This window comes from Sebastes umbrosus, chromosome 9 (genome assembly GCF_015220745.1).
Source record: "Sebastes umbrosus isolate fSebUmb1 chromosome 9, fSebUmb1.pri, whole genome shotgun sequence".
Classification (NCBI taxonomy): domain Eukaryota; kingdom Metazoa; phylum Chordata; class Actinopteri; order Perciformes; family Sebastidae; genus Sebastes; species Sebastes umbrosus.
In genome coordinates, this window is record NC_051277.1 from 25,651,457 (window position 1) to 25,669,286 (window position 17,830).

General features: G+C 40.7%; 1 protein-coding gene across 6 annotated transcripts in view; it reads right to left on the minus strand.

Moving 5' to 3' along the window:
• Positions 1–928: 928 nt before the first annotated feature.
• si:ch211-26b3.4 (connector enhancer of kinase suppressor of ras 2) overlaps positions 929–17,830 on the minus strand; it is an 83,192-nt gene continuing 66,290 nt past the window's right edge. For 2 of the 6 annotated variants that reach the window (XM_037780632.1, XM_037780637.1), the window contains 11 exons: positions 15,879–15,916; positions 15,715–15,769; positions 13,965–14,013; positions 13,146–13,318; positions 11,256–11,329; positions 11,049–11,120; positions 8,383–8,453; positions 8,185–8,285; positions 6,846–7,443; positions 4,075–4,379; positions 929–3,985 (listed from right to left, as the gene is read on the minus strand). In XM_037780632.1, the coding sequence (XP_037636560.1) occupies positions 3,776–3,985; positions 4,075–4,379; positions 6,846–7,443; positions 8,185–8,285; positions 8,383–8,453; positions 11,049–11,120; positions 11,256–11,329; positions 13,146–13,318; positions 13,965–14,013; positions 15,715–15,769; positions 15,879–15,916 (1,746 nt within the window). In that variant the 3' untranslated portion in view covers positions 929–3,775. The remainder of the gene's footprint in view (positions 3,986–4,074; positions 4,380–6,845; positions 7,444–8,184; positions 8,286–8,382; positions 8,454–11,048; positions 11,121–11,255; positions 11,330–13,145; positions 13,319–13,964; positions 14,014–15,714; positions 15,770–15,878; positions 15,917–17,830) is intronic. The other 4 variants (XM_037780634.1, XM_037780636.1, XM_037780633.1 and 1 more) reach the window with 4 other exon arrangements.

The following is a 17,830-nucleotide window of genomic DNA, read 5'->3' on the forward strand; positions in this document are numbered from 1 at the left end:
GTGTGGAGTGTGCGTGCGTTCACGTCTAGAGGTGGAGCGAGCTGTGAGTGAAGGCAAGCAGGCAGGCAGAGGAGCAGAGGAGCAGAGTACAGCAGAGACTCCGGACCTGGAGAACAAAGCTACGGTCTCCCCCGCGTCCTCCGACCGCGGCCCACACTGTTTAACAGACGGGCTTCACTAGATATAACTTTGAGGTTTTGGTGCTTCCGTGTAGTTTGTTTTGGAGTCTGAGTCTGAACAGCGTAGCCACACACGAGCGCGCATGGGACATCGACCCAGATTGATTTATACGTGTAAGAAGTTACAAACAGTCCCTTTAACTGAGGTGAATCTGGTATTATTACCTCATTTTGTGGCCATGTCTTCTAGAAGGACTCTGTGTCAAAATCTAGTTTTATGAGAGTTCATATTTTAGTTTATGTTGTGCTCACATGTAGCATGTTCCTAAATTAAGTTTATTCAAATTACCACAAACTAACATACATTAAGTATTGTTCCAGCATAGTGGAGTGCACTTGTTGCAATGGATTTATTCAGCAATAGGGCACATACACATTGCACAGAGGCCAGTGGCTAGGGGGTCAGAAAATAAGATCCCAACAGTCAAGTCGTGCCCTAACAGGGTAATATAGAATAAAATGGATGCCATGGGTGGATGCATGGTAGTGAATGCATACTTGTTACTCTCAGTAGTTATTTTTAAGGTGGATGCTTATGAAACGTGAGCAGGTAAGGGTTTAGTTTACTGAAAGGCATTTATATTAGCTGTTGCAGGAATAGAACATAATGTATGGCCTCCCGGTTTACGGGATGACCCCTGCCCTGAATTTGAAATCTGGTCATCTTCATCCTGGTGACATAAGCACAGAAGACACTGTAAGACTGTTTCAATAAATCCAAGAAAAGGTACACATAAACTGATCATAGCTCATAGTGCAGAGGATTCAGTTTATTGAAGTCAAAGTTTAACAACTTAAGTTTACAATCTGTATTTTTTGTAATATATATTCATATATATGAAACCAAAAAAGGCTACTTTAGGAAGAATAAATGTCATTTTCTTTCTTTTTTAATATCATCTTTAGTCAGTTTAATGTACAGAATAACAGTAAGCTAATATTATCCTTGAAAAAGAGCAATATGTTCCTTTTTTTAATGTCGCAGTGCAACTTACATCTTACACACCTGTGCAATGTACCATGAGGTGTACACCCCTGAAAGAACACACAGTGGAATCTCCCTTTTCGGCCTGTTTCTGCAGGTCTACACACACACACACACACACACACAAAGATCTGGGAGGGATAACACAGTCTGTGTCTGCAAATCATAACTCGCATTTCTTAATCTGCAGCGTGTGTTGCCTGGTGGAAAAAGGAGACCACCACAGACGAGAAACGGAGAGAGGTCTGCAGACTAAAACTGTATTGCCACTCGTCGGCAGCTGTGTGTGTGTGTGTAGGATCGCCAGTATAGTCAGTCCATCGTTGCCAAAGAGAGGGTTGGGAGGCACAGGGAAAGTGCTTGCATCATTTAGTTTCTTTGTGGTACTCTCAAATTAACCGTTCAAAAAACATGAGCTGTATCTCTGGGGGTGTGTTTGATATTTCACAACGTGTGTGTGTGACATGATGAAAAAACCTGAACCTACACGCAAAGAACTACAGTAAAATATGAAGAATAAGTACAGATAGTGCTGGATGCAGCAGGTGCTACGCATGTCTCTCTGAGTCTTTGACACTGGGGGGCACCGTTGAGTCCTTGGCCTGATATTGCAGATGAAATGATTCATCCGGGTCTCACAGACATTACAGACCGTTTAGTGTGGAGGTCTTTGACCACCCAGTATCAACCATATGCTTGGAGGGAATGTCAAAAATAGCTTTTAGAAGTAACTGTACTGTCGTCTCTCAGGTAAGATTCCTGAAGCCTTTGGATACGTGTCAGTCTATGTAAACCCAAAACATCAAATTGAAACCTCCTGCTGGGATGCTAAAGGAGGATCTGCATTAGATCGAGTAACCGAGGAGCAAAACAATTGCCAGCCTCAGTTATTGTACAGTGTGTGTCTTCAAACACTATCTAATGAAAAGAAGAATTCAAATCTATGAACATACAAATAAAAGGTCATTCTTCAACAGTACTTTTTGCATGTATCATGCGCTACAAGTCTAATTATCTTGCAATCATGAGAGGAAGATAAAAAAAGGGGAGGAAAAAAAGAATACAAATGATCCACAATATTTTACCCTGTCCAATCAAATCAGTCCTGGGACTTTTCTCATGCAACACATCACCAGGAGAAGGGTCAGCCGTGATGTAAAAACTGTCAATCAACTGTCAATGGTGGTTGTCGTCGTCTGCCTCCTATCAACTGCTAAACACCCTGCATCTACAGAGTGAAGAGGGGGACACTGCAAAACCTTGGCATAGAATACATCATACTTTACATTATATCTATGACACAAAACGTAAATAGATTTATATATTCTTCTATGTTTAAATATATTTGTAGACTGTACACAAATCTTTAGAAAATGAGACGGCAAATGCTTTTACCTGATATTTTGAACAGCAATGGTAAAGAGGCCGATGAGACATAGACCCTGTGATGCAGCCAATGAGATATAGAGATATAGAAAGTGCATTCTTTGTAGTGAGTGGATCCTTTGAAAAGAACTCTCTAGCTCTTGCATTCGCTGTTTAAGAAAAAAGAAAAAGAAAAATCGTTTTGCACCCACGCAAATACATACTCTCTGTCTTCCCTCCGCTACCTCTAGAAGCATATCACAGTGGTAGTGGAACGCAAACATTTACATCAGTATACACAGCAGTATACACATATACACAAGTCTTTGACGACTAGAGAGAGAGAGGAAATTAAAAAAAAATTAAGAAAAGAGAAGGAGGAGATGGACAGAAACACAGAGAGGAAAGAAAGGAAGAGAGGGAGAGAGAATGCAAACTGAATCGTAGAATTGCACTCAATCAGAGGAGCCTCCTTCTGCAGATAACATTTTTTTTTTAACAGTTCACAGTTTGAAATAGTGTGCAACTAGCCAGTTCCTCAATGCTCCTGGTGCTAGTTTTCACCAGATAAACCAGCATTGATGGCTACCTTTCACAGTCTTATACCAAAACCCTTGCTTTTCCCACACTGTCCCGTCAGATCAGCCTGGAATAACATGTGAGGTCCCTGTAAATCAGCGAGATATGAAGTGAGAGAAAAAAAAAATAGAGAGAAAGGGGGAGAACTGGTGGCTCTGGGTGCAAAGTTCATCAGTACAAAAGTACAGTGCTGTGGTGAAAAGGATTCTCCTCTGTATTGCTGCTACATAGCTCCCCCTGCCCCCTTAAAATCAACAGGAAACAAATAAAAAATAGCAAAACCAAGAGAATACAAAGGAACGAACGTGTTAAAAAGTCTCCTTTTTTTCCCATTTTGCTCGACAAGCGTGTGGAGTTTATGCTGAGTTCCATAGACAAAGGAAGATTAATGCTTTCTGTTCAGGCATGCAATAGGCACCCTGTGGGGTCCTCAGGATTATCAAAAGTTCATACACGCAGGTCTCAGACTGTTCCCTCTATGATATTTACACATCTTACAATGTGTGTGTGTGTGTGTGTGTGTTTGTGTGAGTGCGTGCTCAGAGTCGTGATCAGGAGAGAAGAGAGGACTCAGCTAATGTAAAGCTCTGTGTGTTTGTGTGAGTGAGTGTGTGTGTGTGTGTGTGTGTGTGTGTGTGTGTTTGTGTGTGTATCAGTTCAGTCTTTCTCACACGTGTGTCTCAATGAAAGAGTGTGTGTGGGTCATGAGAGGCGCAGCCAGCGGGGAGAGGTCGTCCTGGCCGTTGGTGCCGGGGCTGAGCTGGCAGATGTCTGTGTAGAGCTCACTGTGCCACTGCTTCCACTCTCTGAAGGTCTGGGAGCACAGGCCAGGGTCCTCCAGGAGGGCACAGATTACCGCCAGCTCCGACTCTTTGGCCTGGAGGGGGAGCAAAGAGACGGGGGAGTTACCACATTGAATCCGCACAAATTCTTCTGTAAAATCCCCTAATCCTCCTTTGTGCTAACCTTCAAGGTGCTGCGGAGGGCTCGGACCCGGTGCAGCCGGTCGTTGAGCAGAGGGTCCCTGGCTCTCTGCGTGAAACAACGTCGGAACTCCTGCCTGCTACAGGGTCTCGGGTCTCCCATGGCCGTCACGCTGGCCTGCTCCAGGGCCCGGTACAGCTGCTCTAGTCCGTCCAATGGCTCCGGCTCACGGCCCTCTGACACCCGCCGCTCCCTTCCCTCCGACACCCTCCTCTCTCTGCTCTCTACTCTCAACTCCCGCAGGTCTGAGACACCCAGGAGAGGGCCGGTAAGAGTCAGATTCACTGCTAGAATGACACAATGAGCTTCAATTGGATATACAGTGCTGTGTTTAATATAGAGCTGAAACAATAAGTCGATTAATCTATTAGTTGATTGACAGGAAATCAATCGGAAACCATCTCTTTTTTCTTTAATCATGCTTTTTATTGTTTGCTTAAGAAAAATGACTACAACAACCTAAACCATAATAAATAAAGTATTCAAAAACAAGGGAGGAGAACATTTTAATAATAATAATAATATTGATAATAATAATTAAGAAATATAAAAACATAGCATAAAGAGCAGAAATTCACAGCTTACAGCCTCTACTGTGTGGATATTTGCTGTTTTCGTAGCCTTCTACGATGGTAAATTGACTATTTTGGACAGTTGGTAGAACAAAACGAGCAGTATGAAGATGTCACCTTGACATTTTATGTTCTTCCATGAGGCTCAATGGTTTCCAAACTTTTTGGTTTGTTCACCTACAAATACTGTTGTAAAAGGGGTTACTGCAGGTTGATTTGACCTAAAATAATTTTTGGAGGCCTAAAGAGGTTAAGCTACAGTTTCCTTTAATCTTTTATTATTTCTTATAAATGACAATCATCTTGTTGAGAACCAGCGCCCTAAATGCAGTGGTGGAATGTAACTAAGTACATTTACTCAAGTACTGTACTTAAGTATAATTTTGAGGTACTTGTACTTTACTTAAGTATTTCCATTTAAGCCACTTTATGACTCAATTCAGAGGGAATTCGTATACTTCTGATTCCATTATATTTATTTGACAGCTATAGTTACTATTTACATTACAGATTAACCTTTGTACATTGTTGACATTAGCTTTTCTTTCTCATTATAAATATAATAATTACTCAATTAATATTGTTTTTCCCTTTACATTTTTGCTTTTCCTCTGACCTTATTAAAACCCAATATGTAAAGAAGTAGTGGAGTCGTAACCCTTCCCTTTGCAAACTGGGCTTGGACATTTGGTGAAGGTATCAAACTACAGAAATGATCATAAAGCAGCGTTATTACATCAAATTAAGAAATGTTACATGTTTTTAATGTTATATGGGCTGTGTATGAACAAATATATATTCTTCTTTTTTTGCCAAAGACGTCATTCATAGACAAAAGACTCCCTGTTCTTATGACGAAACTGTTATAAAACTCTAATAACAGAGATCCGTAATACGTAAAGCTTATGAACATCCATTGTATTGAACCCTGAGACTCAAACCAGTGGCAGACTTCTGAAACATATTCATCAGTTCAAAATCATGTTTTTGAGCAATTTTCAGTCAATTTTCAACTCATGAAGTATTATGCTGATAAAACAATGTTCAGTATGTTTTATGACCTTTAAAGATTTGCATTTCACAGTGTGCAACTTACATTTTAATGCATCAGTGGTAATAATACAATAATACAATAATATAGTATTTCATAGGAAACATTATATTATTTTTCTAATAATACTTTTACTTCAGTAACATTTTCAATGTAGGACTTTACTTGTGATGGAGTATATTTACAGTGTGGTATTGTTACTTTTACTTAAGTAAAGGATCTGAATACTGCCTCCGCCACTGCCAAAATGATACCATTTTAGCCATAATACCTTTATAACATATTTATGCCGTCTGTCCTCTCCACCCCTCCATATCTGGTGTAACATTACCTACCCATGTCCACTTTTTACCCCATACCCTATTTACATGTGAATATTACAACAAAGTTAATATGCAATACTGTAAGTTCTGAGATAATACAGTCTTTAATTTAAAAAAATCATAATGTTTAGGGAGATATTTTTTACTCATTAGCTACTTAAAGGGACTGTTTGTAACTTTTTAAGCGTATAAATGTACCGGGTCGGAACACATGCGCGCTCGCCCTGAGAATATCTAGTGAATGTACAGTGGACGTTTGTGCAGAAATAAATGCTGCAGCTCCTCCAGACCAACAGAGGTTTTCCGTGTCTTGTGAAGTGACGGGCTCCGCAGCAAGAAACGTTATCAGCGGCACCCAGTCGGAGACGGTAACGTTTCTCTTCCTGCTCAGCCCCGGCACCTACCCGCTTTTCCTGCTCAGCCTCCGGAGGGAGACACCGGAGGCTGAGGCAGGAAAAGCCAGCATTGATTCATGGAGAGACCTTCGTCTGGTCAGCTAACATTACTGCCAAGCAGGTGAAATATAGAGTGATATTGTGGTTTTAGCTGACGTGTGTCGCCTCACTGTTTTGAGCGATGCTCGTTCATGTCTATTTAGAACGAGCAAGCGCGAGCCCGACGCTGACTTTTGTTGACTTCACGGCCACAGGTGTCGCTGTTAACAAGCAATTCTGAAAGTTATAAATAGTCCCTTTCAAAGTCTATTCCTCTGAGGACCAAACAGACTTTTTCATGTGTTTTCAAATGTTTGTGCATACTAATCCTACTCTCTCCTGGTATAAAACAGACTATGTGTAATGTCCTTACCCTCCTCACCCTCGAGTATATCTGCAGCCTGCCCCTCCGCCTCCTCGTCCTCGCTCCTCTCCTCCATATGAGCCGAGGTGTGTAACAGCTTTCCTGGCATGGGGTCCCTGTTCCTGGGCAGACTCTGGCTGCGCTGCTTGTGAGAGCGTCGGTGTGTGTGGCTGTGTGTGTGTGGCCCTCGCTCCAGAGGGAAGGGCCCGTCCCGCTCCCTGTCCCTCTCAGCGGCATGGTGTCTCCGTACGGGCAACGTGGCCTGCCTGCGTCTCTCCGGGGACATGCCCTGTCTGCCCAGCCCTCCGTACATCCCCATCTCCCCGGCCATGCTCCCCATCATGCCCCCGTATTCGTTCTCCCCCGGCGCTGTCTGGAGGAAGTGCAGCCCCGCGCTGGTCAGAGGCGTCTCAATGAGGTCTTGCCAGGAGCGCCTCTCGCGATGGGACGAGCGGCAGCCGGATGAGTGGGTGCTGGTGCTTCCTGTGCCCGTGCCCATGCCCATGCCATCTCCGCGCTGGTCCTCGGCCGAGGAGTGGGAGTGCGTGGACTCGCTGGAGAAGTGTCGGCCGTGCTTGGGCTCCGGGAAGGGGCTTGAGGAGTTGACCTGGAGAGGGAGAGGGGAGGTGGAAGAGACCATCTGTGGAGGGATGGGGGAGGTGGAGGCACTCATTGATGGAGGGAGTGGAGACGGAGTGGAGCGCATAAGGCTCATGGAGCTGACGGAGCGGGGCAACTGGTCGTAACTGTGAAGGAAGTTCCCCTGGAGGCCAGAGGGGTTCGTGAGGTGGACAGGTTGGTCGGTATGGAGAGGAGTGAGGGATAGAAGTCGACGGAGAGGTGAAATGTGAGCACAGATACAAGGAAAATGTGACCCGCAAAACAAGGAGAGGGACGAGGTGTGCACAGAGAGAAGAAAGAAGGACAGGAAATATAAAAGGGCAGAAAGAGAACAAAAGATGAGAGCAAAAAAAGCAATGAGATGGCAGAATGACTGGCATGTATGGCTCAGCTGGGAAAACATGGACCTTTATGTGCATGTCTGAACATCTTCTGAGTAAAACTCTATATCAGTGTTACATTATCTTTCAGACATGTGATGAGCGATGAACAATTGTCGCCACCTAGAGGTCAGATAGTGAAGAAGTTCTGGCAGCAGAAGACAGACACAAGTGATGGTCTTGGCTGCTTACCGAACCAGATACTCTCACACTCTGATGTTTTATTAATGCTGAGAGCTCTGGTCTATGCAGCTTGGAAAACTGTGGGGCTTTTTATGAATAAAATATTCTATCAGATTGAAACACTGCAAAGAATATGTTGAGTATATGTGTGCGCGTGTACTTACTGATGGCGTGCGGTGATAAGTATCACAGAGGGATGAGGGTCCCTCCTGTTTGAGCGTCATCGAGCCATCCACCTCGTCTTGATCGCTCTCACTCCAGTAGTCTGATGTTGAGATAAAAAACAGAGAGACATAAATGTTAGCAATACATGGAGGAAAAGGGTAAAGTCGGTTATATCTAACCAGGTGAATCCGTCTCACCTTCATCAGGGCGTGGCACCTTGTCATCTGGTGTGTAGCCAATAGCAGCCAGCCCCAGCCGGTTCATCCACCTATAGGAAACAAGGAAAGGAAAAAAGAAGGAAGGCATCAGAGGATAGATGATAAGAGGAGCAGAGTGGAGGAGAGAAAAGGATGGGTTATGCTGGGTAAACGGTAGGTGATGAATAAAAAAACTTTCACTTTAAATAATTGAAGTGGTGTCTCTTAACGGTTGATATCTGTCTAACTGACTCATCCCCCCGATGAGGAGAGAGAAAAGCATCGAGATAATTATGCAGGATAGATGCAGAAAGAGAGAGTGACAATCCTCTGTCCTCTCCGTCTCAGGTGGCATTCTTTCTCTACATCCAAGTTTCCTGCCCTCTTCTCACTAGGGCTGGGCAATATGATGATATATGTCGTCAAAACGACAAAATATATGTTGTTTATATTGGTTCCACCACTTGACATGAAAAAGATAGATGAGATATGACTGTCTTAGCTTTAAAACTGAGTTATAAAATCAAGTTACAATTGCTTTTCAGGCCTTTTTATTCATAATAATGCAAATATTTGAATAATTCATTAATCCAAATGACTCAAAATACACCTTAAAGTCTAACAGGGAGTTTTGTGTTTGTATGAGGTCAAAATACTCTGAATGCGTTGAACGGATCAACTTGAATTAGAGCTGCAGTGATTAGTCGATTAATCAATTAGTCGATCGACAGAAAAGTATTCTGCAACTATTATGATAATTGATTCAAGTCAACTTTCGAGCAAAGATGCTCAACATTTGATGATTCCAGTTTCACAAATATGAGAATTAGCTGCTTTCTTTGTCTTACATTTTAGTAAATGGAATATCTTTGAAAACAATATAAAAATATCTATAGTATATATTTCCATATTGTTTCTATCGCGATATAGGCCAGGCCTATATTTATTTATTTTTCCTCTATAATTTCATTTAAATCTGTCATGTTCATTTTTCACTCAAGTAAAATGAGAAAATACTCAGTACAGTAGTAGAGGCCCAGTCTGTGCATGAGGAGCAGGAAACACATCATACTAGGAAGTGGATCCTACAGGAAGCAACTTAAAGACTTAAAACAATTCTCTTATTGTTAACAAATCCCATAAAAAAGACCAAAACTATGAATTGATCCTATTAACAGGTGTTGCCTCTGTAGACAAAGCCTGATATAGCTTATTCTTCTGTGCCATAGAATTCCACTGTTGTCCAAAAAACTATTAAAAACATGTCAGTATTCAACAATATTGAGCTGAAAATACATGAATGTAGTCTGAAATTCAACTGTGGTGTTGTTCTGTCGGGGGATGCAGTGACTTAATGTTAAACCAAGTAAGAGCAGAAGAGCTATGAGTAAGGAAAAGTCAGTAACGACTAACTTAAGTCGGCTAGCCGCTAGGCTAATTCATGCAGTGTAAAATGCCATAGGCATTCAGGAGGTGTCCTGTCTTAGAGCTGCTATGTGAAAACCTTACTTTTGTAGATGACAGCACACTTGTAATACGCTGCAGAAGGATTTATGTTTTGTTTTTGTAATGAATATGTACTGAAGTGGGTCACACAGATACTGGTATTGAAAAGATGCAGCTTTTTATATTATAGACTGTTGTAGTCCGAATTTCTAAATATAAACGGAGCTCAGATTTATCTGACTGCTTGTATTAATTGATGAAAAAATAGCCAAGTGCAGTAATATAGAAAATTGAGGATGTGATACATTGAGATACAGAAGTGCATCGCGAATCGTGCATTCGAATCGTTAACAGGTGAATTGTAATTGAATCGAGAGGACAGTGAAGATGCACAAGCCTAATGGGCATTGTAGTTTATTTTGAGTTGATCCCACATACACAGTTCTGCTGCCAGAGATACTTACTAGCTTACAAGACGTGTATTAATCCGCGGCTGAAAATAGTCCCAAACAAATGCACTATTTCCTCCTGTTTTAGAAATGATTGCTAAAAACTACAGTGCCCAGCTGTTGTAGGAAAGCACTTGCAGCAGTGAACGTCACTGATTGGTCAAGTATGCTCACGTTTTCCACAGCATTTTCCAACTGCAACTGCAAACACTGTATTAGTCTAATACTCCTATGTGATCGCCTCCAGAGGCTAAGAATATCCAGATGTTAAGAGGGCAGATTTTCAAGTCATTTAAATGCCATTTTTCTGATGCCTATACCAACATCCACCTCTTCACACATATATTAAAATGTGTGCAACGGCACTTTCACACATGAACCCCCAAGCGCAGTATGGAAGTCAAATATAGCTGGTTAATTACTCTCCCTCAATTATCTCCCCATGTCATTGAGAAGAGGTGTGGATAATTAGAGCTCATCAGATAGCACTCCTGCAAATATCGCTAGGATCTCACTCTCACATGAGCACACACGTGACACACACACACATTTACACACACGTACACAGTTCTACATTTAACAACAGAGGGCCAGGTTCATGCCTTATTCATGCACAGTGTTGTGTGGGCTGTTGCCTTGTGTAAACTTGGTTTACTCGGCTAAAATATTCATGAAAGGACACGTGACGTCCCCAGCATCCGACTATTGTCCACATTAAGACACCAACACACCCACTCGGAGACTCACGGAGACACCCACTCACTCTCTCACCTGTTCATTTCCTCAAGACAATCTGTGGCGAAGAAGAAGCTCTTGATTTTGGGATGACAGGCTTTGAAGGCACTGCAGAGAAGAAAACTGATTAGTGTTTTTCATGTATGCGCCGTAGGTGTGTGTGCCTTCATGTTGTGTGTGTGTGTGTGGGTGCGAGCAAATGTGCTTGATTAGTAATTTCGGCGACATGTGAGGGACACTCACAATTTCCGTCTGCACTCTATGGCTCGGTCTATTCTGAACTCGGGGAGGCTGATGAAGCCCTCAGCCTTCTCATCCTGCAGGCAGAGACAGATGGAGAGTGGTGGTACATCATCAACACAGAGAACAAAATGTCATACATACTGATATACCAATTTTATTTTGGATAGTAGCACTCTACTCAAGCATATGAAAACAGCATATGTTGTTTATATTGGTTCCTTTCACCACTTGACATGAAAAAGATAGATGAGATATGACTTAGCTGCAAAACTGAGTTATAGAAACAAAACAAGTCTTACAGTGAGTTTTGTGTTTGTATGAGATCAAAATGCACTGAACGCATTGAACAGATCATCTTGAATTCAAGCTACAACAATTAGTCTTTTAATCAATTAGTCGATCGACAGAAAATGAATCTGTAACTATTTTGATAATCGATTTATGGTTTTAAGTCGAGCAAAGATGCTCCACATTTCATGGTTCCAGCTTCATAAATGTGAGAATTAGCTGCTTTCCTATCTTTTGGATTGTTGGTTTGACAAAGCAAAACATTTGATGATATCACCTTGGGCTCTTAGAAGTTGAAATGGACATGTTTTACTCTTTTCTGATGCTTTATAGACCAATTAATCAATTTATCAGGAAAATAATGAACGGGCAGATTAATCAACAATGAAAATAATCGGTACTTGCAGTCATAGTACAAAAGCTGAAAGCACAAATGCAGGAATGGCGATATTAAATAAAAAGTGATGAAAAGCAACACTGAATGGATTTCACATATATAACTCAAACTGTTTTAAATCTTCCCCAAACATTAACATTTTTTGTTCGAATGATCTCATTATAAGATTCCTTGAAAACAGTAAACAGCAAAAAAGTTTCTGGACATGGAAAATGAACTGCAAAATAGGGCTGCCCCTTCTTAGTCGAAATCGGTTGTTTTGGTCTTAGTCGACCAAGATTTCTTTAGTCCATAAGCCACTTTTATGTTTTTTTTTCATGCTGAATAACTTATTTTCAAGAAACTTATGAGCACATCTCTTGTAAACACGATTTAAATTGGTGCTATTGTGTGATTCTTTGTGAAGAAATTCAGTTTTACAGATCTGTCAATTAAATCAACTAATTAATAAGTTGACAAAATCGTATGAGTCTCGTCGACTAAGAATTCCTTTGGTCAAGGACAACCCTAATGCAAAAATGATACATTAATTATTTTTAATTTCTTTTAATAATGTCTTATGTGTTGTTTTTGTTTTTTTCATAAAAATCCTCAGCTGGAATCTAACTGGGGACATTGAAATTACATAATTGTTATGTTATGATTTTTAGAATATAGATTTAGATTTTAATATCCGTCAAATTAATCTCTATTTAATATTTTGTTTAGTATTAAGCTTTTTTGAAAGATAAGGGACAAAAAAGTGCAAAAATTGAAGCAGCAGCGGCTGTAATATTCAGATTTTTATTCCCTAGTATGGGTCAAGCTCCACAAACACTGGATCCTACAAGCCTTCATCTTTTATTAGAGATGTTAAATGCCCTGATCTTTCAAAGTCGATGTGCCCAGTTTGTAACATAGATTTACTGTCAAATATTTAAAGTCTCAAACCTATGATAACTCTGATGACATCATCCGGGTTATTTTCTCACCTTAGAAAGCAGTATAGAGCTGTTTTTTGGTGATACTCAATATAAGTAGACTGATTATTATGTGTAAAATTGGTGATGTCCCTTTAATTCCCCTATTTTTTATTTAAGCTGTGTCTTTTGACCAGTGTACATTAGTTTTGTCAATAAAGTTGTTTAAAAAACTGAATTCAGATGCGGGGAGAAAAAGTGTCACAGATATTCAGGACATAACGACAGTTGAATGTGATTCCTTACGTTTTGGTTGGTGTACCAGTAGAGACAGGACTCTTTGAGGATAAACCAGTACTTCCTCCATTTCTGGGTGAAGTAGCCTTTAGCGTCCTTCTTCTTCCACAGCCAGCCCTCACAGTCACCGTGGCCCAGGTCCTTACAGGAAATTCTCCTTCGACTGGCACTAGTGAGGGAACCTGCAGGAAGAGGAAACCACGATGTTAATACTGATTTTCATAGCATTTGGCATTGAATTAGGAAAAACACTGGTAATAAAAGGAGAAGTGTAGCCATTTATTTCGGGGTTCCAGTGAGTCTGGCACTAACAGGCGTAATGGCTGGACTCTTTTCAAGTCTGCAGTAGCTTACAGTAGGACTTTCTTTATGTAAAATCAGAGAGTGAGCTTTTGAATCATTTCTTTTACACATCTGCACAGCTAAAGAATAAAATAAGAAACAAAAAATAAAAGTACTACATCAGTGTGAGTGATACATCCAAAAAAAGGTAAACAATCAATCAGGTGTGGCAGGTGAACAGGAAACAAGAAAACATCTGTAAATGTAAATTTAAAATTTTGCAAGTGCAGTGTTATTGCACATGTGTGTATATTACTTTTAATCAAGTACTGTTCATCTGGACTTTTCACATACATTAGCAATGTGTTGTAACAGCACCTAAAGTCTGTCAGGCTTAGTTTGGAGTTCAGACATTTAGATTGAGACACATTTTAGGGGTCAAATGTTTGCTCTTTCTGGAGCTATTCATGCTAACATACATACATATACAGTGGTAGAACAGTAAAGATAATACATAACAAAGAGAAAATGCACCAGAGTGTCTACCTTTACTTCTCTTTTTGGTTTTCGTTCTTAGAGAGGTGTAATGGAAAGACTAGAGGAGGAGAGAGAGAGAAAAACATGTTAGCTCAAACAAAAATATATCTGGGTTGGTGTTGATGCACGTAGAGAGGTTGCAGCGAGTTCACTCTTCATGTTTAGCTTATTTTTATTTTATCCGGCACACAGCAGAGAGGATTACAGGCACAGGGGATCACAATACTAAAACTGCTACAGCCAGGAAGTGACCTACAACCTGTGATGGAGAAATGAAAGCTGTATGCACAGAGACTAAAACCCACAGTGATGTCAGGATGTCGTGGACTGCATCACCTTAGCTACTAGCTACGTTTAGTCATTTGAAAACAGTGAAATGCATCAAAAAGGTTCAAGATTTTCAGCACTTAGTTAAGAGATTTCTACAGCTACTGTGGCTATAAGTGAAAATTATGCACTAATGTTCAATGCTAAAATAAAAACAAAAGAGTCAGTAACTCAGTATTGTCTGTTATACAACAATAACTACCTAAAGTTACCTAGAGTGACTTCATTCTCTGCTCCAGTAGACATTACTCCTCTATATCTTTACATAGACAATAGTTGTTTGCTGCTATATTAACGCTCTGGATATCGAATTTAGCACCTTTAAAATCTGATTTTGTGTTCAGCAAACACCTGAATTGCACACTATCTAATGCATCTCAAAGAAGCTAATGTGAGTAGGCTAAGTGGCTATAGGTATCAACCATAGACTGTATATAAAGATGGACGACGCGTCTCCACTTCCTCCCACTGCGCAGAAGTGAAGCCAAAATATCCCGGATACGGGAGCTGCGATCTTGAGATTTTGACGTCATTTGGAGCCAGAGTCTGCATTGTAGTGATCGGGCGGTGGAGCCGCGGTACCAAGGTCCCCCGCCTCAACCAATCACGAGCCGAGCACGGCCGCAGCTTGTCAGCGAGAGAGACTCATAGCTGCCAATCACGACATCTATGCCCCTTTTTATAGCATCAAAAAATGAATCAAAACCAAACTTATCAGAAAAATGAACATTTAAGCATACATTGGCGTGATAAGAACTACCTTAAATGACAGAAACCATCTTTGGGAGAAAATGTATTTGAAGTGTACTTTGACTTTTTAGTTTGGCCCATGTCCCATCCGCTAACATGGAGGGGGCAGGATTTATGACCTATACTGCAGCCAGCCACCAGGGGGCGACCCAGATGTTTTGGCTTCACTTTTGGGGAGCTGTCATGTCGTCCATCTTTATATACAGTCTATGGTATCAACATTAACATAGCTGAACACACCTTCTGACTATTTACCTTGGTAACAAAGTATACAAATAACAAATAAATATGTTTATATTCTGACTCATTGCATGCTACAACTCATAGTGCTTCGGAAGAGAGGCGAGGGCTAATGACTAAGACAGCTTCCTGTGTCACAGTAACCTAAATATGGAAACCAATTTACCTCATCCGACCGTTATCTTTTATTTAATTATTACAGTCCCGAAAGGATTTCATCTGAGGTATCTCTCCTATTCTTGTCTGGCTGTATGTTTAGCTATTATTTGGACACACTCGAGCTCCATGTAACAGCGGATGTGGGCGGATGGGACTGAAGCCTCATGCAGTTCTGAGTCCAAATCAAAATGTACTGGAAAGACAGCATTATTTAAAAATCATGTAAATAAACCATCAGAATTATAGATTTATAAAAGAACTACAGTCAGCCCCATAGCAATACCTGCTGTCCTACCTTCCTCATGGAGGCAGCTCCTGAGCTTCCTGAGCCGGAGTACCTGCAGGAGGACAGACAGGATTGAATGTAACCACAAATGACTCCTACAACTCCTTCCATCAATCACGAGCATGTGGTCGAACCACAAACAACCACAAACACAGACTCACCTGTCTGTTGTGTCTGCTCGCAGTGTGTCCACAGCTCGCTGAGAGACAGAAGAAAAACAAAAAGACTTCATTAAAGAGCTTCTAAAAACCCTCCATACCTAAACAGCAGCACACGCGTACACACTTCTTCTGTGGGCCTTTGTTGGTAATTATCATATCATGATCTGTTGTTTTGCCTGTGCTGTGTACAATATATGTTCTGTGGTTTCTTTTGTATTTCTATTACCCATATAGTACGTATTGAAAACCTTTTATGAAATTCAAAAGACTACTTTAACAAAAAAAAAATCATAATAATAATAACAGTGAATTTAAATTTAATTTTTATAGCACACTTTAAAATGCAGCAAAATCTCAAGGTGCTTAACATTAAAAGGAAAGAAAATCAATATTAAAACTGAAAAATTGACACAAAAAAACAGGCTTTATACGAGTTATAAACAATATATTACGAGGCCCAAGTTTAAAAGGAAAACATATGAACCAGAACCCTAGGGGAAGGCTGAGAGGAAAAGGTGAGTCTTGAGATTAGATTTAAAAAACAGCGAGTGAGTCTACTTTGACATATTTTGGTCATTTGGAAAATTTCACTCCTTTGTAATTGTTGGTCCAGTGAGTAAAGTGCTGGTTATCCGCTTTAAAGTAATATACTGTATAAATTAATCTATTAACTGAAGCTGTTACGCAGATTTAAAATGTTTTTAAATGCTCAAAGTTGCTTTATGTGACAAATTACATGGATAAAAAAACTAGAAAACACAATTCAATGCAATACTAGCAGGTAAAATCAGTGCAGTTTATTAGTATGACTGTACAACATGAGGATCACAGAAAAATAACGCTAGCGTTTTCAACTGAGGGGCTATTAGCAGTGCCGTACTAACTGCGTATTGTATTTAGTGTTTTTTGTATTCGATCAGTTCCATCACCAATAGATCATTTGTCGGCTGATTACACGCTTGATTCCTGGTATTGTTCAAATGTGTGGAGCTAACATTAACCACTATATATAATCCTATAATCCTCCCAAGGAAATGTATTTAACTGAATTTGGGGTATTATTAAAATACTTATTTTTTGTAATCCCTGCCCCAAGTGTGGACACACTTTTAATCGAATGGACCTACCGGGCACAAGCTCGGGGACCCAGACCCCCAGGAGAGGGTCAGGGGGCCCCTAAGCCATAGGCTTTAGGCATGGTTTTGGCACAGGGGCCTATCAATTCATAATCCATTATTTTACCATTATGCAACACAATTGATTGAATGTACTTGTGCTGCAGAGGATGATTTCAGGGTAATATTATTGTGTGTGATGTAGGGATGTTATGAGAACTGATACTTAGGTACCAAATCAATGCCAAAATTCTGAAAACGTGGTACTCGTTTTTCTACAGCACTGTGCTCAGGGCTTGAGACTAACGGCATCCCAATCGACCCGGGGACGATAGAAAATGTTTTTGGGACCATAGACTATATATAAGACGTGGACATAGCCACCGTGACGTCACCCATTGGTTTGTGGACTGCCGTTTTGAAGCTTCAAGTTTGGCATTTTGACGTCACCATCTTGGCTTTTGGCTGTTGCCATCTTGTTTTTTTAGCAACCAGAAGTGACATGAGAGGAGTACAACCAAAGACATTTTTAGGCAACCAAAAAGGTTACGGTTAACTTTCATGACCTGAAAACACACTGTGAAAGGCTTAAATTGTAAGACAAAAACACGGACAACTCCCAGACCGGATAACACCATGGTGGCGACCTGTCAATCACAAGGTAGCCACGCCCTAAAGCATACCTTGCTTTATGGTCTATTTGACTCTAAATGGGACCATTATTTACTAAATGAACATCATGCTGTATTGAAGAAGACTTGAAACTAGCGATTTTGACCATAAACTCATGTTTACAATGTTTACCGAGAAGTAGGGTCATTCTCTCATAGACGTTCC